At 48.2% G+C, this 20,657-nt stretch overlaps 2 protein-coding genes across 4 annotated transcripts; one reads left to right on the forward strand and one right to left on the reverse strand.

The window, feature by feature from the left end:
• RILPL2 (Rab interacting lysosomal protein like 2) lies at positions 1-6,847 on the forward strand. Its single transcript, XM_058158190.1, has 4 exons — positions 1-654; positions 4,142-4,293; positions 5,663-5,773; positions 6,523-6,847. Exons 1-4 carry the CDS (start codon positions 250-252, stop codon positions 6,545-6,547), a joined length of 693 nt encoding a protein of 230 aa, XP_058014173.1. The 5' UTR covers positions 1-249; the 3' UTR covers positions 6,548-6,847.
• A 606-nt stretch (positions 6,848-7,453) lies between these two features.
• KMT5A (lysine methyltransferase 5A) lies at positions 7,454-19,316 on the reverse strand. Of its 3 annotated transcripts, none has more exons than XM_058158189.1 (9): positions 19,163-19,316; positions 15,441-15,547; positions 13,262-13,415; positions 12,912-13,122; positions 12,705-12,792; positions 11,829-11,888; positions 11,323-11,513; positions 10,257-10,488; positions 7,454-9,176 (listed from the first exon to the last, which is right to left on the reverse strand). In XM_058158189.1, the coding sequence occupies exons 1-8, from the start codon at positions 19,170-19,172 to the stop codon at positions 10,278-10,280; spliced, it is 1,032 nt and encodes a 343-aa protein (XP_058014172.1). In that variant the 5' UTR covers positions 19,173-19,316; the 3' UTR covers positions 7,454-9,176; positions 10,257-10,277. The 3 variants fall into 3 exon arrangements, with proteins under 3 accessions (XP_058014172.1, XP_058014171.1, XP_058014170.1); XM_058158188.1 differs by having other exon boundaries at positions 15,441-15,865; XM_058158187.1 differs by having other exon boundaries at positions 15,441-15,868.
• Between the last annotated feature and the right edge of the window lie 1,341 nt (positions 19,317-20,657).

Consider the following 20,657-nt stretch of genomic DNA (forward strand, 5'->3'; position numbering starts at 1 on the left):
AAGTCTGCACCCCCCCCACCCCACACTTTTCTCACCAGCTCCATGGTTACAAACCCCTCCCTCCCTTTCGCTTTCAAACCCCCAGCCTCCACCTTCCTGAGCTTGCCTGCCTACTTTTGATTGCAAGCTCTCAAAAGAGCAGTTTGGAGAGGTTTGGTCAGAACTGAAACTTCGAAGAAAGAAGGAAGCTGCAGTTCTCCCACCATGTCTCAGCTGGTGCGTGGCCTCTTTTTGTGATCCCGTCCCAGGATGCAAGCCCAGCCGAAGCAGCAGCGTTGGGAAGGAGAGGAGGAGGAAGAAGAGGAAGAAGAAGAAGAAGAAGAGGAAGGAAGAAGAGGAAGAGGAGGAGGAAGCAACCACAGTGCATCCGAGGGTCCTTTTGGAAAAAGCCCCTTTCATCTCACGGCCGAAGATGTCTATGACATCTCTTACATCCTGGGAAGGGAGCTGCACACCCTCAGCACCGAACCCCAGGAGGAGATCCCCGCTCGGGTGGCCCGCTTGCAGTTCAAGGTGGTCAGTATTTTGGAAATGTTGGAAGCCCTGGTGAGCGAGAACCACCTGGCCGTGGAAGCCCTCAAACTGGAAAGAGATAGCGTGAAAAGGGAACTGGAGGATCTCCGGCAGCGGGTGACATCTGGCAGCGCCGGAGAGGTAAATGGGTAGGTTGGGTGGGTGATGGAGACGTTGGGTTGACCTCTGGATCTTGGTCCTGTGGCTTCGTCCGTCTCAGATCCAGAGGGAGGGTTGGTTAGGAAGTAGGGCAGAGATTTATTTATTTATTTATTTATTTTATTCAATTTTTATACCACCCTTCTCCCGAAGGACTCAGGGCGGTGTACAGCCAAGTAAAAATCACAGTATAAACATTAAAAGAAATTAAAAAAAACATATTATAAGTGGCCAAATTTAAAACAGTTTAAAACATTAAAAAATAAATAACCCCAATAAAATTTTAGGCCAGTCCCGCTTGAATAAATAGGTGCGTTTTCAGCTCACGGCGAAAAGTCCGAAGATCAGACACTTGACGTAAACCAGGGGGAAGCTCGTTCCAGAGCATAGGAGCTCCAACAGAGAAGGCCCTGCCCCGGGGGGCCGCCAGCCGACATTGTTTGGCGGACGGCACCCTGAGAAGGCCCTCTCTGTGAGAGCGTACGGGTCGGTGGGAGGCAAAAGGTAACAGCAGGCGATCTCGTAAGTACCCGGGTCCTAAGCCATGGAGCGCTTTAAAGGTGGTAACCAGAATCTTAAAGCGCACCCGAAAGACCACAGGGAGCCAGTGCAAACTGCGCAGGAGTGGTGTTACATGGGAGCAACGGGTTGCTCCCACTACTACCGGCGCAGCTGCGTTCTGGACTAGCTGCAGCCTCCGGGTGCACTTCAAGGGCAGCCCCATGTAGAGAGCATTGCAATAATCCAAGCGGGAAGTGACAAGGGCATGAGTGACCGTGCATAAGGCATCCCGGTCAAGGAAGGGGCGCAACTGGCGCACCAAGCGTACTTGGTGGAAGGCCCTCTTGGAGACGGCTGCCAAATGATCGTCAAACGACAGCCGCCCATCCAAGAGGACACCCAAGTTGCGCACCCTATTCGTCGGGGCCAGTAACTCGCCCCCCACAGCCAGCTGATGGCCTTAAGCTGGCCAAGTTTAAGATGGGTGGACTTCAATGCCCAGAATTCCCTGGCTTCCCCAGAGCAGGGCTCTCTCTGTAAACTTGTCGACTTGTAAGACTTGTGGACTTCAACTCCCAGAATTCCCCAGGCGGGTCTGGCTCAGGAGTGAAATCTATTTTAAATTCCCTACCGGTTCGGAAGTGTGCGCTCCCGGCGCACACGCATCATGTGCGATTTTGGACCCTCTGTGCATGCGCAGAGGGTCAAAAACAGGTTACATCCAGGTTAAAACCAGGAAGTAACGACGTCTGGGCAGGTGGACGGAGCTTCGTGCTGCTGCCGCCGCTACTAGAATAGAATAGAATAGAATTTTTATTGGCCAAGTGTGATTGGACACACAAGGAATTTGTCTTGGTGCATATGCTCTCAGTGTACATAAAAGAAAAGATACGTTCATCAAGGTTTGCCGAACCACGCACCACCACCGCTACCAATTCGCCCGAACCGGTAGCATTTCACCCCTGGTCTGGCTCCTCTAGAGCAGGGGTCTCCAACCTTGAGTCCTTCGGGAGAAGGGCGGTATAAAAATCTAATAAATAAATAAATAAATAAAATCTTGGCAACTTTAAGCCAGTGGACTTCAACTCCCAGCAACTCCTTTGCCGACTGGGGAATTCTGGGAGTTGAAGTCCTCCAGGCTTAAGGTTGCCAAGGTTGGAGAACCCTGCTCTGGAACAAGGGTCTCCAATCTAGTCGACTTTTAAGATTTGTGGACTTCAATTCCCAGAATTCCTCGGCCGGCATAGATTCGTAGCTGGCTGAGGAATTCTGGGAGTTAAAAGTCCAAAAGTCTTAAAATGGCCACATTTTATTTCTTTATTTATTGTTTTATTTCTCTAGCTGACTCAGAGTCAGCTGCCTGGGGCACCCTATATCTCTCCCAAGGGAGCGATCAGTTATGGCTGCCTTTGGCATGGTTTGGAGAAAAAGCTTTGCCAGCCGTTGACATGCGTCGAGTCACAAGGCTGCTGGGTGAAAAGCTCTGATTTAGGAAAGGGAAGGTGTAGCATACTCGGTCCAAGGAGCCCTTGTCACATGTCGGAAAGCGTCAAGGGGAAAGGAGAAGTTGGCTTAGGTTTCAACTTTCTGCCCTGTAACGGTAAATTAAACTCCCTGGTACTTTTTAGCTTCTGCAGCTATCACTTTCCATTCTTTCGATTTAATTTGGGGTGGTTGTGTGTGTGTTTGTTTGTTTTTAACATCAAGATCTGCCTTAAGCGCATCGTGAAGCTTCCAGGTGTTTTGCTGCGCATTTCAGCCACACGTCATCAGTGCAGCGGTCCCAAAATCTTGCTGGGTTTTTAATTTTTTGATAGAATGCCATTTTTTTATGTTTTTTTGTCCTTGCCTCTCTGCCATGCCATTGCCATTCCTCCCCCACCCCCATTAGCTCACCATCTGTGGTGGATTGTAGCCTGGATTCCCAGGAGGGAGGGGCTGCATTCCAGGGGAGCAAGAGCCAACTCAGCTCAGAGAGTTCGTGCGAGAGAAAGAGGGCGAAGACAGCTCCTGCTTAACGGTCCCCACAGGTAGTCTTATGGGGGGGCCTCTGTGGCTCAGACTGGTAAGACAGTCTGTTATTAACACGGCTGCCTGCAATTACTGCAGGTTCTAGTCCCACCAGGCCCAAGGTTGACTCAGCCTTCCATCCTTTATAAGGTAGGTAAAATGAGGACCCAGATTGTTGGGGGCAATAAGTTGACTTTGTATATAAATATACAAATAGGATGAAGACTATTGCTAACATAGTGTAAGCCGCCCTAAGTCTTCGGAGAAGGGCGGGATATAAATGCAAATTAAAAAAAATTGCGACAAGAATTTTCGTTGCTCAACAGGGCGATTATTAAGTGAGTCGTGCCTGGTTTTACTGTCTTTATTTGTTAAGCGGTGGACACTGAGCTTGTCGATCAGAAAGGTCGGCGGTTCGAATCCCTGGCACAGGTCTCCTGCATGAGCGGGGGGGGCGGGGGGGTTGGACTAGATGACCTCCCAGGTCCCTTCCAGCTGTGTTACTGTTACATGAAGAGAACCCGGCTTCCCCCATGGCCTGTATTTTTTCGGAAACCAGCTGGAAAGGTGGGCAAATGGCGATCACGGGAGCCCAGGAAGGCATCAACCTTCATAAATATCTGCTGGGTGCGAAGCGCCTGAATTTTGATCACGTGACCGTGAGGAGACGTTAATGGATGTACGGATGAGAACTGGTTCTAAGTCTTTTCAGTGCCGTTGTAACTTCAAACAATCGTTAAACCAATGGTTGTAAGTTGAGGACTGCCTGTTGATGCTTTAGGTGGTTGGTCGTCTGCTTTAGTCTGGCAAGATTCCGTCTAAAGGTGAGGAAGGCAAAACAGATCTCTTTGAAGGAACCGCCAGCTGTTTTTCTGGGGTTTTGGGGAAGCTGATCGCATCCTCGTCAAGAGCTCCGTTTCTATCGGGGGATCCATTTCGCTGTTCTGTCCTCCTGCAGGTAAACCCGGGTCCCAACAAAATGATCGTGGACCTCACGGACGTCAACCGGCCCCGTTTTACGCTGCAGGAGCTCAAAGACGTCCTCCAGGAGCGCAACCACCTAAAAGCCCAGCTTCTCTTCACGCAGGAAGAGTTGGAATGCTATAAGAGGTACGAAGAAGTGCAGGTTTTCATTGCCACCGACTGGAAAGCGCAGCCTTCCTGGTCGGTGAGCAAACCAGGACTTTAGGTCCGTGGTACCCATGAATCAATCCTCTTCACGTCTTGGTCTTTCTCTTCTTCCCCACTGGGGTGCCTACAGCAGGTGTGGAGGGCTCACCTTCCTCTGTACGTCCTCTTCAGTAGTGGGTGTCGTGACCCAGGCCCAAGTAGGTAGTAATAAACTTAGTCCGTGGAAAAAACAAACTTTATTCGAACAGCTGGGAATTACGTTTTTCAGACCGTTTTCCGGTCGTTTTCTGGGCTGTTTTCCAGCCATTTTCATGCCGTTTTCCGGGCTGTTTTCCAGCCATTTCCAGGCTATTTTCCAGGCGTTTTCAGACCATTTTCCAGGTGTTTTCAGGTTGTTTTCTGGGAAATTTCCAGGCGTTTTCAGGCCATTTTCCAGGCCATTTCCCAGGCGTTTTCAGGCCGTTTTCCAGGCCATTTTCCAGGCGTTTTCAGGTTGTTTTCTGGGAAATTTCCAGGCGTTTTCAGGCCGTTTTCCAGGCCATTTTCCAGGCGTTTTCAGGCCGTTTTCCAGGTGTTTTCAGGTTTTTTCTGGGAAATTTCCAGGCGTTTTCAGGCCGTTTTCCAGGCCATTTTCCAGGCGTTTTCAGGCCGTTTTCCAGGCCATTTTCCAGGTGTTTTCAGGTTGTTTTCTGGGAAATTTCCAGGCGTTTCCAGGCCGTTTTCCAGGCCATTTTCCAGTTGTTTTCCAGCCGTTTTCTGGGTTGTATTCCAGGCATTTTCCAGCCATTTTCCGGGCTATTTTTCAGGCATTTTCATGCCGTTTTCCGGGCTGTTTTCCAGGTGTTTTCATGCCATTTTCCAAGCCGTTTTCCAGGCGTTTTCCAGGTTGTATTCCAGGCATTTTTCGGGCCATTTTTCAGGTGTTTTCAGGCTGTTTTCCACCTGTGTTGGGGCCGTTTTTGGGGCCAAAAAACAGCCCAAAGACCAGCTAGCCAGCACAGCAGAAAGGAGAAGAGCAGCTGGCGATGGCTTACGTGCCCACAGAGAGTGCTCTGCGTGTCACTTCTGGGGTACCTATGCCCTAGGTTTGCCATCACGGCCTTAAGAGTTAACCGAACCATGGTGTACCCAATTAACCCCATGTTGTCAGGCTGTTACGGTACATGAAACCGTAAACAGAGCGTCTGTTGGCCCCGCACCCTGGGATAAAAGGCCATTTGCTCTTTGTGAGTCAGCACGTTGTGCAAACCACGGCCCAAGTCAGGAGGCGTTGTGTGTTTGTGGGGGTGTTTGGCGTGTAAGCGGATTGCAACAAACAGCTCACGTCATTCTCTTTCCCGCTGCCTAGTGGTTATATTTCTCAGAAGCCGGAAAAGGAGAGCCCCACACAAAGAGAACCGCCCGTGGGCACACCCTCTCGCTCCACTCGACTTAAAGAGAAAAGTACAATCAAGCAATGGTGAGTAACTTTTTAAGATTTCCGTTTTGAGAAGGGGGGGGGATGTCACCGACCCGCTAAAATCTCACGGAAAATGCCCCGCAAGCTGAATTAAAATAAAAGGCCTTTTAAAAACAATGGGCGGATTTCAATCTTAAGCCAGAGTTTTTCAACCTCTCAGCAGTTTTTACGATGTCTGGACTTCAACTCCCAGAATTCCCCAGCCAGCCATGATGGCTGGCTGGGGAATTCTGGGAGTTAAAGTCCACTAGGTCATTCTCCTTTATCACTAGTTCTTCGGAGAACGAGGGACTAGCTAAAACCTCAGTTGAGTGGCTCACAACATGAATAAAATGAAGCAAGGTTTTTTTTCTTTTTAAGACATTGGGCAGGTTTGATTCCTCAGATTTCGTGTTTGCTGGGGAATTCTGGGAGTCGAAGTCCACATTATCTTCAGAATTCAGACGTTCTTAGCCAATCTACTCTATCACCCAACTCGGAGACTCAATTTATCCACACTAAGCAAAAATAAAAACCTACTACTCAAACCGATTGTTTTTTCCTTTAATTAAGACCTCCAGAAAAACGCCTGTAATTTTCATTGTTTGAATTGATAAAAAAAACACTCCAAGCATTCAGCGTTCAAAATATTGGCTCGTACGGAGAATTCCTTTAAAGTGATTTTTTGACTTTTACGCTTGGGTTTATCTTTAGGAATTCGGAATCCGTTCCTGCCACTCATACACTAACCCGTTTTCCTTCAATTGCAGGTTTGCCTTTAAAAAGTTACGATGAACTATTTCCACGCTGGGACGTCACAACCTGGAAAAGTCAAATTTTGAAAAAGCAGCGGTTGCCTTACCTGAAGACTGTTTAGTGATCGGTTGCAGCTGGTGGAGGCTTCAACCTCTATAGTTTTATCCCAGTTGGTTATCTTCTTCCATTTTCTCGTTAAAAGCTTTTCCAACCCGCTGACTTCCAAATCTACGGGACTTTTAAGGCGGGTTATTTTAATCATGCCTTTACCACGGTAAAAGTTTTACTGGAAACGTTTTTTTAGGTCTGCAGCCAGCAGAATAAAGTTACGCACGTCGGTTTCTAGAATCCGTGTTAATGATGTCTGCCAACATGGCTTCCCAATTTTTAGAGGCTCTGCGTTCCGGAGGAAGGGTATACAGGTAGTTCTCAACTTATAACCGTTCGTTTAGTGGCCGTTCGGAGTTACAACGGCGCCGAAAAAAAGAGACTTATGACTGTTTTACACACTAATGACCAGGGGTGAAATGTAAAATTTGTTCCTACCCGTTCTGTGAGTGTGGCTTGGTGGTGGGTAATGTGACTGAGTGGACGTGACCAAATGTTTTTTTATTTTACTTTTAAAAGCATTTTTTCTACCACCTCTTTGGCCGAAAAGGTTTTTAAAAAAATGCTTTTAAAAGGTTCTGGCGATCAGGCAACTCAGCTGGGATCGCCAGAGGAGCCTTTTAAAAGCTTTTTTTTTTCCAGCCGAAGAAGTAGTAGAAAAAAATGCTTTTAAAAGGCTCTGCTGACGATCCCATACATCCTACCAGTACAAACCACGATTTGAAAAAAGAAATATAGCGACGAGTTACTACAGTGTTAGTACACCCTCACTTACTCATACGTTCTTGTGAACCGCCGAGGCCTCCATGGCTGTCAGTCAGACCCAAAAGCAAGGCCTTCGCTTTTAATAAATAGTTCACTTTATTTATATTCTCGTACAGAGAAATAATTTTTCTTCAGATCATTCCTTTTTCATCATTTCTAAAAACAAAAAACAAAAAAAACACCCACATCATCACCCTTAAGTCCCCGATTTTTGTAGCGCCAGGCGTCAGGGTTATCGGAGCTTTTATTGCAACGGTACTCGCTCCCTCTCGCCCTGCAAGAGTGTGATGCTCAGCCAGGACTACATTTCCCAGGATTCCCAGCTAGGTGTGTCAGCCCCACCCCTCTGGAGAGCGGAGGAGGGGGGGGAAGGGAAATAAATGACATACGTGAATTTCAGGCAGAAAGTAAAACTTGGAAAACACATTTCTCGATTCCGCCTCCTAATCCTTACGCATTTCACAATTCTATCCCCACCCGTCCCGCAAAGTGCTTCACATAGCCCCTCCCCTAGGGATGAGAGCTAAGAATGCTGGGAAATGTAGTCCCAATGCCACTCTTTTCCGGGAGAAAATCCGTTCCATTCGCTCTGATCCACTTTGCCCGTTTCTACACGTCCGGGAACGCCCGAGTTCGATAAAACCTCCATCCAAATCGTTGACGCGGGAAGTGATTTCATCCTAAAAACGCTTGCTTTGCTAAAAGTCCCTGTTTAAGAACGAGCCCCCAAATTCCATTAAAAGCCGTTTTCTTCCCCCTCCCTCCTTCCTTTCCCAAAAAAAGAGAGGGAAAGAGAGATAGAAGGGAGCAAATACAGAGCACAGCTCAATAAAACTCCTCTGCTGGTTTCCCGACATTTGCGTTGCCGACCAAGAGCCGAGCGACGGATTTCTCAACCCGTGCCCAGCAAACCTACGTTGCAAACCTGGGGGACAAGAGGTTTGGGGTGCCAGGAAGCACCGAGGATCAGACAACCATGTTCAAATGCCTCTTCTCCCAGCTGAGGAAATTGCAAAAGCCAATTGCAGGCCGTTGAGAGCCTTCCGCCTCCCTGGCTCCGCTCGCCTTCCTTCCTCCGCTCGCCGATGGCGATTTTTTTGGGATGGCTCACAACAGCAAAAATAAAATAAAATAAAATAAAATGGCAGACGGCACGCAACCGGATCCCGCAGTCACACGGGAAAAACTGGGCTCTTTGAAGGACAAGCCGATCCTGGTCTTCACAGTGCAACCTCTGTATAGTTCCATCTTGACGATAAATCCGGTGATTCTCAGCAGAGTTAAAACTGGTTTCCAATTTTTCCTCCTCTTTCTAAAAACGAAAAAGCTTGCAAACGGGCTGCTTTGAAAAGACCGGGGGCGTTTTTTGGGGTTCTTCCAACTCATCTCCTGAACCAGAGTTCTCCATCTCCTGGGTCGTTTAGCAGAGACATGATCTTCTCCCCCACCCCGGCCAGCTTTTGAGGCCCAGATCACCCCAAATCTCCAACCCGCAAAGCCAGAGGTGATAATCCTGGACAAAGGGCCCAAACACTTCTGAGGAAAGCTAGACGGCCCCTCAAATGTTCTTGTCAGCTTTGACCTGGCTAAGAAAAGGGTGGGGAGGGGGGGAACCAGCTTTCCTTCACAAAATTCATTCTTCACCCTTTCTTGGAGCAGGTCCCGTCGTCTTCGACAAGTTTTCAAGATTTAAGTGTTGCGTTTGATAAAAAATAAAAATATCTGTAGAGTGCAGAAATCCAAATGTTTCAGAGATTTCCATGCAGGCGGGAAGAACGAATCGAAGCAGGGAACTCTGCGAAGCCGAAGGAAGGAGAGAAGAAGAAGAAAGAAAAAGAAGGATGGATGGATGGAAAGAAGGAAGGAAGGAAGATGAGGATGGGAGGAAGATGAGAAGGATGGAAAGAGAAGTATGGGGGATGAGAAGGAGGAGAAAAAGAGGAAGAGGAAGAAGAAGAAGGATGGATGGAAGGAAGGAAGATGAGGAGGATGAGGATGGGAAGATGAGAAGGATGGAAAGAAGTATGGGGGGATGAGAAGGAGAAGAAAGGAGGAGGGATGGAGGGAAGGAAGGAAGGAAGGAAGATGAGGATGGGAGGAAGATGAGAAGGATGGAAAGAGAAGTATGGGGGGATGAGAAGGAGGAGAAAAAGAGGAAGAGGAAGAAGAAGAAGGATGGATGGAAGGAAGGAAGATGAGGAGGATGAGGATGGGAAGATGAGAAGGATGGAAAGAAGTATGGGGGATGAGAAGGAGAAGAAAGAAGGATGGATGGATGGAAGAAGGAAGGAAGGAAGATGAGGATGGAGGAAGATGAGAAGGATGGAAAGAAGTATGGGGGAGGAGAAGGAGGAGAAAAAGAAGAGGAAGAAGAAGAAGGATGGAAGGAAGGAAGGAAGATAAGGAGGATGAGGATGAGAAGATGAGAAGGATGGAAAGAAGTATGGGGGGATGAGAAGGAGGAGAAAAAGAAGAGGAAGAAGAAGGATAGATGGATGGAAGGAAGGAAGGTGAGGAGGAGGATGGGAAGAAGATGAGAAGGATGGAAAGACAAGTATGGGGGGATGAGAAGGAGGAGAAGAGGAAGAAGGATGGATGAATGGAAGGAACATGAGGAGGAGGATGGGAGGAAGACGAGAAGGATGGAAGGAGAAGTATGGGGGAGATGAGAAGGAGGAGAAAAAGAAGAGGAGGAAGGAAGAAGAAAAATAGAAAGAACAATAATAAAATCAGGCCTTTCATATTTAAATCTGTTCAGGCGAAGACTCCCATTGTCCCTGCTGGCCCTTCAGCTAGCCACGAAGGAGACCATTTTGGAGGTAACCTCCCTGAAGAACTGCCAGCGAGTCCTCTTTAAGGAAAGCCCAATGCTTACTCTCGTGCAAGGGACGCCCCTTTAGTGTTTCAACCAGGGATGGGCCTCCAAAGAAGCTTTGCTCCGGTCCCCATAATCGTACAGCAACTCCTCGCCGGCTTTGATGTCCCGCGAGGCCACCAGGATGAGGTGGGGGACGCCTCCGATGTCGTGGAGCTTCGTCTGACAATTCCCGCACTTGCTGTGATTCACCAAACGTCCCAGGCGGTTTGTCTCTTTCGTGGCATCGACACTAAGAGGGTGGATTTCAAGGGAAGAGAGAGAGAGAGGGGAAAAAAAACACATTTCTCTCTATTTTTTTTATTTGAATTTATATCCCGCCCTTCTCCGAAGACTCAGGGCGGCTTACGTTGTGTTAAGCAATAGTCTTCATCCATTTGTATATTATATACAAAGTCAACTTATTGCCCCCAACAATCTGGGTCCTCATTTTACCTACCTTATAAAGGATGGAAGGCTGAGTCAACCTTGGGCCTGGTGGGACTTGAACTTGCAGTAATTGCAAGCAGCTGCTGTTAATAATAACAGACAGACTTAGTCTGCTGAGCCACCAGAGGCTCTCTGATTTTTCCTCTGGCCCAATCATTGATGGCAATTTTCAAAAACCCTTCAAAAGAAGTATTTTAAGGAGAAACAAAACCCGGTTTGCTCTTGGGCTGGCAAGCCGTTTGAATTTTTTAAATAAAATCGTTCTAAACCAGGTTGAAGATGGGTGGACTTCAACTCCCAGGATTCTCCAGCCAGCACATCATCTTGAGTGCCAGCAACCACAGAGTCTGGGCTCTAGAGAAGCCGGACCCCGGGGATTTCTGGGAATTGAAGTTCACCCATCTTCGAGTTTGCGAGGTTGAGGAATGCCGTTGTAAACCATGGTGTGTTGAATGTAACACAACTGACTTAAATCTGCGTAACGCGCCAGTCTTTTGAAACTCTAAGCTAGTCTGTCTTGGGTGCTTCCCTTACTCATATTTACTTCTTTTTTTTAGTGTCATTTTCTCATTTTAAGAGGGAAAATTGGTTTTCGGAGCAGCATCGGAAGGAAAAAGAGAGAGTGGAGGAGCCTTACCAGAAAGTCTTACTCAAGTATTGGAAATAGTACATATAACAGCCCGTCGATGGGTCCTGGGCGTAAGCTGCTTCCCGTTTTTTTGCATCCGTAATTTCAATGAGGTCTCCATGATATTCGACCACAAATTCACCCCTGTTAAAATGCCTGGTTGCAATGACGCCCCGGCCTTTGCCGTCAATAAAATCGATCTGCGGAGGACAGCAAAAAAAGAAAAATGATTTGTAAGGGAAACCTTTTTTGGGAGGGTCAGTTCCTTGAACTTCGTTCGCCGTTAACGACCCAAAAAGGCGAAAGTCGGTTTGCAAACGTCCCAATTCCACCCGAAAACGGTTAGGATGCATTTTAGTTCTGAATTTCAATTATGGGAACTTTGCTTTTAAATTGCTTTTTATGATATTTATAACAGAACTTTTAAGTTTTTACGTCTCTTCGCACGTGGCCCGTTGGTGGTCCACGCACGAGGTGGGCGATGTCTAAATGCGATCTATGAAATATAAATTTACCTTCATCCCTTCTTCTTTCCCACTCTTGATTAACTCATCTATCCGTTTCTTCTCCTCCGTCTACGAAATAGAAGACAACGCAGGAAGTTACTGCTACAAATTGCCAGACTGTCGGTATTTAAGGCTGGCCAAGGTGTAGAAATCACCTAGTCATGCTTAGTTTGGATAATCCTGAATCCAATTTAGCTGGCTGGGCCTCTGGTGGCTCAACAGACTAATGCAGTCTGTTATTAACAGCAGCTGCTTGCAATTACTGCAGGTTCAAGTCCCACCAGGCCGAAGGTTGACTCAGCCTTCCATCCTTTATAAGGTAGGTAAAATGAGGACCCAGATTGTTGGGGGCAATAAGTTGACTTTGTATATAATATACAAATGGATGAAGACTATTGCCTGACATAGTGTAAGCCGCCCTGAGTCTTCGGAGAAGGGCGGGATATAAATGCAAATAAAAAAAAAAATCGCCAGGAGATGGTGAGTTCTAGTCCTGCCTTAGACACGAAAGAATGCTAGGTAACTTTGGGCCAGTTCCTCTCTCAGCCCAACCCACCTTACAGGATTGTTGTTATGGAGAAAAGAGGAGGAAGGAGGGAGCAATCTGTTTACAGCTTTGAGTTATTTATAAAAGTAATAAAGGCGGGGAATTGGAAGAAACTTCCTGCACAGAAACTACTCTTCAAGTCGCTTTCTTTGTTTTAAAAACCACCCGTTTCCATTTCCCAGAAACCTATCTTCTTTTTAAAATCCTTGGCTATTCCTTTTATCACCCAGGGCAAAATCGGACAGGGGGCAATTTGGGAATTTGTCTCGTTCTTTGGTAGACCTGAAAAGGAAGACGTTTGTTGAGTAGTAAGAATGAAGCTGTAAAACAGACCATACCTGTAATTCTTTTTTATTCTTTCTGGAACTTCTTCTAACCGGATAATAGTCGGTTACCTTTCGGTTTGGGGGTGTTTTTCCTCGGCCTCTGAAACAGAAAAACAGGTCAACGTGAAAAGCCTGGGGCTTTTTCGCTGCCTCCGGACGCTCCCAAAATTCAGAATTCAGTTACCCCAAGCCTCCCACCTCTTTCAAAGTCAGACTCACTTCCTTCGGGAGGCGGGTTTTTTGCCTCCCTTGTTCGGGGCCTGTTTTTGGCTGGGGACCACCTCTGGTTCGGCTGGCGGGAGTTTCTGAGTTTCCGTCGGTTCGGGATTCGGGTTGGAAGGAGAGGCTGAAGATTCACATTCGGAGGCTTTGCTGTTCTGGCTGTCGGATTTTGCGACGCTGGAGGTCGAGTCACCCACCGGTACTCGGTCTGACATTTGCGGGTGAAAAAGAAGGAGGAAACTAGCCGAAGAGATCTAACGTTTTTTTTCCCCCCTTCACACCTCAAGAAAATTAGAAAGTGCGCCCGGGTGCCCCCCGAACTCCCAGGAGAGAAAAATTATCCTTACCTTCCAGTTTTTGGCAAGTTTCAAGTTTGCAGGTTTGGCCTTTCGTCTCGGGGGGCGTGGTAGAGTTTTCCTCTTGAAGTGGGGGCCGAGAGGTGGAAATTTTACTGGGATTCACGTAGCTGTAGATTTTGGCTTGACAAGTGAAGATGTTCTCCTAAAAGGGAGAGATTGGAAAAATACTGACCTTGTTCGCCGTTGTCGGGCTTCAGAAGAATTTGCTGAATAATAATCTACCAGAGATTAAGTTCCTACACTGGGTTGAGCCACAGAGCGTCGATTAAATTCAAACAATGCCCTAAACCACAGGTCTCCAACGTTGGCAACTTTTAAGACTGGTGAACTCCCAGAGTTCCTTGGCCAGCAGATTCTGGGAGTTGAAGTCCACGAGTCTTCTGGGAGTTGAAGTCCAAGGTTGGAGACCCCCTGCCCTAAACCAGTGTTTCTCAACCTCTGCCTCTTTAAGAGGTGTGGACTTCAACTCCCAGAATTCCTTATGGCTAGAGAATTCTGGGAGTTGAAATCCATCTTCCTTTGGAATTCTGGGCGTTGAAGTCCACACATCTTTGAAAAAACACCGTTCACAGCCAGCCTGAATTCTGGGAATTGAAGTCCATAATTTTGTTAAGGTTGAGAAGCTATCAGCCATAGTTTACAAACCATCCAGGTTAAGGACTCTAAAAGCACCCTGGACAGTAATCCAAAACCGGGCATCCTGAATCAAGCTTAGATTTTTGAACCGGTACAACCCAGCATGTAACATCCGACTGGGATTTTAAAAAAACACCCCATACCGAAAATAATATAAATATAAATACGGACTATGGTAAATACAGTACAAATACAGACTATAGCCAATACAGCATAAATATGAGATATAATAAATACAGTAGAGGAGCTGGTAAACATCTCTTAAATGCAGAATATTGTAATAATAGCATAATACAGTGTATAGGAAATGTAGCATAAATAGGGGATATAGTAAAAACAGGAAATAGAGTAAATATAGCATAAAATAAAGTAAATATGCTATAAACACAAGATATAGTAAATATAGCATAAATAGAGGATATAATACATATAGAATAGAATAGAATTTAGAATAGAATAGAATAGAATAGAATAGAATAGAATAGAATTCTTTATTGGCCAAGTGTGATTGGACACACAAGGAATTTGTCTTGATATAGACCAGGGGTCCCCAACCTTGGCCACTTTAAGCCTGGAGGACTTCAACTTCCAGAATACCCCAGCCAGCAAAGCTGGCTGGGGAATTCTGGGAGTTGACGTCCACCAGGCTTAAAGTGGCCAAGGTTGGGGACCCCTGATATAGACTCAAGATACAATACATATAGCATAAATAGAGGATATAGTACATACAGCATGGAAGTTAATATAGTAACAATATAAATACAGGGTAAACATAGTTTAAACCAGGGGTCTCCAACCTTGGCCACTTTAAGCCTGGAGGACTTCAACTCCCAGAATCCCCTAGCCAGCTTTGCTTTTGCTGGCTGGGGCATTCCGGGAGTTGAAGTCCTCCAGGCTTAAAGTGGCCAAGGTTGGAGACCCCTGGTATAAATACAGAATGCAAATGTAGCATCAATAAGAGAATATAACAAAAAGAAGCAGAAATAACAGAATGTGGTAAAAATGCGTTTCCTGGGGAAAAAAAGGGGGGATGGGGGGGGGAACCTTCCTGCCCGCCCCGCCCCCCCAAGCAAGGCTGTCCTACTCCCCCACCCACCCACCCAGTGCTGGACTACAAAGCCCATTCTCCCCAGCCAGGAGGGAAACCCCCCCTCCCCAGCTCCGCCTGTTGCAGATCTGCCTTTTTTTTCTCCGCTTGGCTGCAGCGTCGCCTTTGCTAGGGTGGGCTCCTTTCTTCCCATTTTCTCTGCTGCGAAGCTCTGCCGGGCAGGCGGTTTGCAAAGGCGGCGACCCCGGGGTGGTGGGTGGAAAGAAGCCGAGGGTCCCCCCACCACCATTTGCCACCCTCTTACCCACCCACCCAGGGCCCGATCCTGCCGTGCGCCCCGGAAAGCAAGCAAGCAAGCAAGCAAGCAGGCCCTTCCCAGCTTTGCGCGCTGCGCCCTGGGCGCACGGCGGGTGCCACCCCGGGCGCTTCTGCCTCGGCGATCCTTGGCCCGGGGAGAAAAAGGGCGATCTGGGCTCTTCTTACCCCGTTCATCCTGGGCCGGGCCGGCTCCCGCTTGTCTCCGCCGCCGCTTCCTCCGGAGCCCTCGTCCGCCGCCCTCCCCGGCTTGGGCTGGGGCATCTTCCGCCGGCCTGCGCAGGGCGAGAGAGAGAAGCGGCCGCTGCCCCGCGCGCTCATGGCCCGGCGGGCACAGCTGGCAGAGCGGCGGCGGCTGCGGGGGGGGGGGGGGGGGGGGGCGCCGCCGCCGCCAGCACCGCCCGCCCCGAGGCTCTTTAAAGGGCTGCGGGGGCCCGGCGCTAGGAGGCGCGTCCCGGACACCCGGCGGGCAGGTCGGCCCCGCAGCGCCTGGTCGGCTGGCTCCGTTCTCCGCGCTGGAACGGATCCCACCGGGAGATCCCGCTGCGGGAGAGCTGGCAGGTCCTCCAAGGGGGGCGGGCAAGGGGGATCCTCTGCTGTGGGCAAGGGGGGAGACAAGGAAGTCCAGTGGATTCGCTTCTCTGGCCTTCTTTTCCTTTCTGTTTCGTTGTCTGTCTGTCTATCTATCTATCCTTCTATCGATCCAACAATCTATACCTCTATCTATCAATCATCCATCCATCCCTATCTATCAATCAATCAGATCTATATCTCTATCTATACCTCTATTGATCTATCAATCTATCAATCAATCAATCTATACCTCTATCTATCTATCTATCTATCTATCTATCTATCTATCTATCTATCTATCTATCTATCTATCTATCTATCTATCTATCTATCTATCTTTTTTTTAAATTTGCATTTATATCCCGCCCTTCTCCGAAGACTCAGGGCGGCTTACACTATGTCAAGCAATAGACTTCATCCATTTGTATATTATAATACAAAGTCAACTTTGTATATAATCTATCTATCTATCTATCTATCTATCTATCTATCTATCTATCTATCTGTCTGTCTGTCTGTCTGTCTATCTATCTATCTATCTATCTATCCCTCTATCTATACCTCCATCGATCAATCTATACCTCTATCTATCAATCATCCATCCTTATCTATCAATCAATAAATTATACATCTATCTATCTATCTATCTATCTATCTATCTATCTATCTATCTATCTATCCATCCATCTATACCTCCATCAATCAATCAATCTATACCTCTATCAATCATCCATCCATCCCTATCTATCAATCAATTATACCTCTATCTACCTATCTACCTATCTATCCCTCTATCTATACCTCCATCGATCAATCAATCTATACCTCTATCAATCATCCATCCATTCCTATCTATCAATCAATAAATTATACCTCTATCTACCTACCTACCTACCTATCTATCCCTCTATCCCTTTATCAATCTATCCCTTTATCAATCTATCCCTTTCTTTCTTTCTTTCTTTCTTTCTTTCTTTCTTTCTTTCTTTCTTTCTTTCTTTCTTTCTTTCATCTATCATCCATCACCTGCGTCTTTATCATCTGACTGTCTGTCTATGTTATCCATTCACACTTGGCGATTCTATGGGCCAGATCTCCACATCGTCTGATCTTGCACTCATCCATCCTTCCATCTCAACCCATGGCAGCAAACCATATTATTTCTCTGCAGCCACCACCCTGTGAGGTGGGCTGGGTAGGGCGGGGGCTTGAAGAGGTCATGGGTACGTGGGTGAGGTCAGAATCTCCCCTTGCTGCAAGTTTATACGTTGCAAAGGAGGGCTGGCAAATTACAACGACCAATTTGGTTGTACATATGATGTACAACGACAATAAAGGCTACTATATACTATACTATACTTCGCTGAGCCCCAGGCATGCAATCTTCCCTTCTTAGGCCTTTGTATCTGGCGCCTTCAGCCACAGATGACAGCTTTCATGGGGTAGAAATCCCCAGTTTTGGCAGCTTTAAGATGAGTGGACTTCAACGCCCAGAATCCCCCAGGTTCTGACCCAATGATTGCTGGAGCTCAGGAAGTCAGTTGCGGAATTCTGGGAGTTGAAGTCCAAACATCATAAAACTGTTAAAAGTCGAGAAACAATGGCTTGGTGGACTGCCGCCTTTCAAAGGCTCAGAGCTATTCTAAGAATTATTTTAATGTCTCCCCACGGAGAAAATTACTAACCAGATTCCTCTGCTCTAACGCCCACATCACTACCTTCCTTTGCACCCCTTCCTCCAAGCGGGAAGTTAAAAGCGACTAGGAGAATGAGAGGAGAGGAGACAAGGCTAGAAAACCTGCAACTCTCTCTTTCTCTCTCTCTCTCTCTCTCTCTCTCTCTCTCTCTCACACACACACACACACACACACAAAAGGCTAGCTGTTTTTGAAAAAAACAGGGTGGAATCCAGTTGCTAGGGAAAGGAGACCACAAGGAAATCTTTTAAGACGAGACCCTAGGATGAAAAGTCAAGGACCCATCCCGGGAGAAAGCCGTAAGGGGAAAAAAAAAATGGGCGTGGCTTGCCACAGAAACCACCCCAGAGTTGAGTCTTTTTGCAGAAATTCACACGTTTTTGGTTAGAATCCCCGCCTTGTTCAATCGGCCTCGTTCTCAACTTGAAGATGGGTGGGATTTCCACTCCCAGGATTCCCCATAGCTGGCTGGGGCATTCTGGGAGTTGAAGTCCACCCGTCTTCAACGGGGCCAAGGTTGAGAAATACCGGAGAAGGCGATTAGAGAGGTTTCTGCACCCAGCCTTCTAACCCACCCAACTCTTCCTCCTTATCCCATCTCTCCATCCAGGTCAGGGGGTGGCCAGCTACGGGGTCCTTTCCCACCTGCGGATTTCAACTCCCAGAACCGATTGCAGAATCGACTGCAGAAAATACGACTTCAGCAACAGAGGGGTCCACGCCTGGAATGCATGACCTGACTCTGTGGTTTCTTCCCCAAACCCCACAAAACTTTAACCTTAAGGCTGTCTACTGTAGACCTCACCCAGTGGTGAAATCCAATTTTGTTTTTTCACTACTGGTTCTGTGGGCGTGGCTTGATGGGCATGGTGTGGCTTGGTGGGTGTGGCAGGGAAGGATACTGCAAAATCTCCATTCCTACCCCACTCCAGGGGAAAGATACTGCAAAATCCCCATTCCCACCCCACTCCTGGGGGAAAGATATTGCAAAATCCTCATTCCCACCCCATTCTGGGGCCAGCCAGAGGTGGTATTTGCCGGTTCTCCGAACGGCTCAAAATTTCCGCTACCGGTTCTCCAGAACCTGCTGGATTTCACTCCTGACCTCACCCCATTCCTATGGGGACTCTGAGGGGCGTGCATAAGCGCACGAGCGCGCCTCCCGTCCCTGTCCTAATGTTTCCTTTTTACTCTTTCAATGTATTAAGTGTTGTAAGTGTTGTACCTTGTCGAAGGTATCTTTTGTTTACGTACGCTAAGAGCTTATGCACCAAGACCAATTCCTTATGTGTCCAATCACACTTGGCCAATAAAAGAAAAAAAAATTCTATTCTGTTCAAATAATGTTCATACTTTTACCTGCTATCTTATAATACGCTTGACAAATTAAATTAATTAATTAATTCCCAGCTCAGGTCATTCTTGGACACGTTCCTGGCTCAGGAATTCTGGGAGTTAAAAGCCCGCAGATCTGAAAAGGGGCCGCCATCCCTTTAAGCTCCAATTTTGGACTGCAGTCCTCCTGTCGCCCCTCCATCACAGGACCCTTGCTCCCAGCCCCCTCCCCATCCATCAGGACCCCCCCAACCCATCACCCCCACCTCCCTCCCTGTGCATTACCTTTCGCCATGCTCCAACCTGCCAAAGGAACCTTTGACAGCCAAGCAAAGAGCGAGGGAAGCGCTCCTTCCTCGAGGATCCCCACCCCACGTCCCCTCCTCGGGGGGGGGGGCTGCCAAGACTTTTCTCAAGGGGGGGTGGGAGACCCCCTAGCCCCCCCCTCGGCCTGCCACTCAAGCCCCTCCGGAGCTCCGGATTGGGCGGCGGGAAGGCGCTTCCCGGTTCCCCACTCAGCAGTCCGAGCAGGGGAAGCGTTTGAAATGAGCTTGCCGGGCGCTGATTGGACGGCGCGGAGGCGAGGCGGCGCCTGATTGGAGGAGGCGCGCCGCGCCTTCTTCCGCCTTTTTCTCCGGCTGGGAAGGAGCCACGTGGGTGGAAGCGGCCGTCCGGATGTTCCTGGTTGTGTGAAGTGGGTCATTCCTGAACACGTGTCGCCGCCTTAGTAAGGGGAAAACGTCTGGGCAGGCCGGTTCCACGCAGGGTATACGGCTCCGATCTTTGCCGCAGCCCCAAATTTTAGGTGGTAAACGGCGGCATCTCGGCAAGGAGAGAGCCCGGATGACGCCGCAAGACGGGCAACGTGGGAATCCGTTCACTTGCGGCGCTCCCTGCGGTTTCAGCCGCAGCTGGCTTCGCTTTTGGAAGAATAACGACGTTTTATTCATTCTTTTTCGCATCACAGCGGTGTTGTCAAGTTCGCTGCCGGTGGCGTTTTTGTCTTGCAAAAAAAAGCAGGGCGTCCAAACCCATCATAAATCAAGCGAGCCTGGAATAAGAAACTCAGTATAGCATTGGCTCTTTTAACTGGAGACCTGGATGGGTAAGGTTTATAGGCGGCCTGGTTGCTCCTCAAATAATCGCTATTTAAGCATCACGGTTTGTTTTTTTCCTCCCAACACAAAGATGAAAATAAAATAAATACTGAAATTCAGCCGCAAAAAAAAAACAACACACTACAAAACACCCAGCAACGGTGCTATGCTATCAAAACTGCAGCTGGCTTTACTGCGCCTGCGCAGTGCGCTCTAGCGGGCTGTTGGGCCTGCTGGCTAAAATGACGTGCCGCCGCAGGAGCTTCTTTTTCCCGTCATGCACCAGCGCCTCTCGCGATCCGAGGGAGACGTGCGCCCGCTCCTCCTTGCGTGGCGACGTACAGCGCCGCCATCTTGGGCCAGGCGGGTCACGTGACTCTCAACCGTCGTCTCCTCGACCTGCTCTTTGCCCCTCCCAACGGGCAGAAAGGGAGAGAAAAAAAAAAAAAAGACGGGCCTAGATCAACTTTCGAGCCTCGAAGCGCGACCGCCGTCGAACTGCTGCCACCTGCGAGGGGAACGAAGCAACCACGGAATCCGATCCCGGCGGGGCGGGGCGGGGGCGCCTTTCCGCGATGAGGCGCTGGAGAACATGCGCGCCTCCATCTTTTTTTTTTTTTTTACTCCTTTTTTTTTTATATACTCCTTTTTCCCCCCCTCCCTTTTCTTCCAGCCTCGGCGCT

Source organism: Ahaetulla prasina, chromosome 15, assembly GCF_028640845.1.
Source record: "Ahaetulla prasina isolate Xishuangbanna chromosome 15, ASM2864084v1, whole genome shotgun sequence".
NCBI classification, from domain to species: Eukaryota; Metazoa; Chordata; class Lepidosauria; order Squamata; family Colubridae; genus Ahaetulla; species Ahaetulla prasina.

Excerpts from the sequence above, each read along its gene's own strand:
- RILPL2 (XM_058158190.1), top strand. The coding sequence starts at position 250 with ATGCAAGCCCAGCCGAAGCAGCAGCGTTGGGAAGGAGAGGAGGAGGAA. Across the intron at positions 655-4,141 it reads CATCTGGCAGCGCCGGAGAG|GTAAACCCGGGTCCCAACAA; the intron begins GTAAATGGGTAG and ends GTCCTCCTGCAG. Across the intron at positions 4,294-5,662 it reads GAGTTGGAATGCTATAAGAG|TGGTTATATTTCTCAGAAGC; the intron begins GTACGAAGAAGT and ends CCCGCTGCCTAG.
- KMT5A (XM_058158187.1), bottom strand. Across the intron at positions 11,889-12,704 it reads AGAATAAAAAAGAATTACAG|ACGGAGGAGAAGAAACGGAT; the intron begins GTATGGTCTGTT and ends TCTATTTCGTAG. Across the intron at positions 11,514-11,828 it reads GGAAAGAAGAAGGGATGAAG|ATCGATTTTATTGACGGCAA; the intron begins GTAAATTTATAT and ends TGTCCTCCGCAG.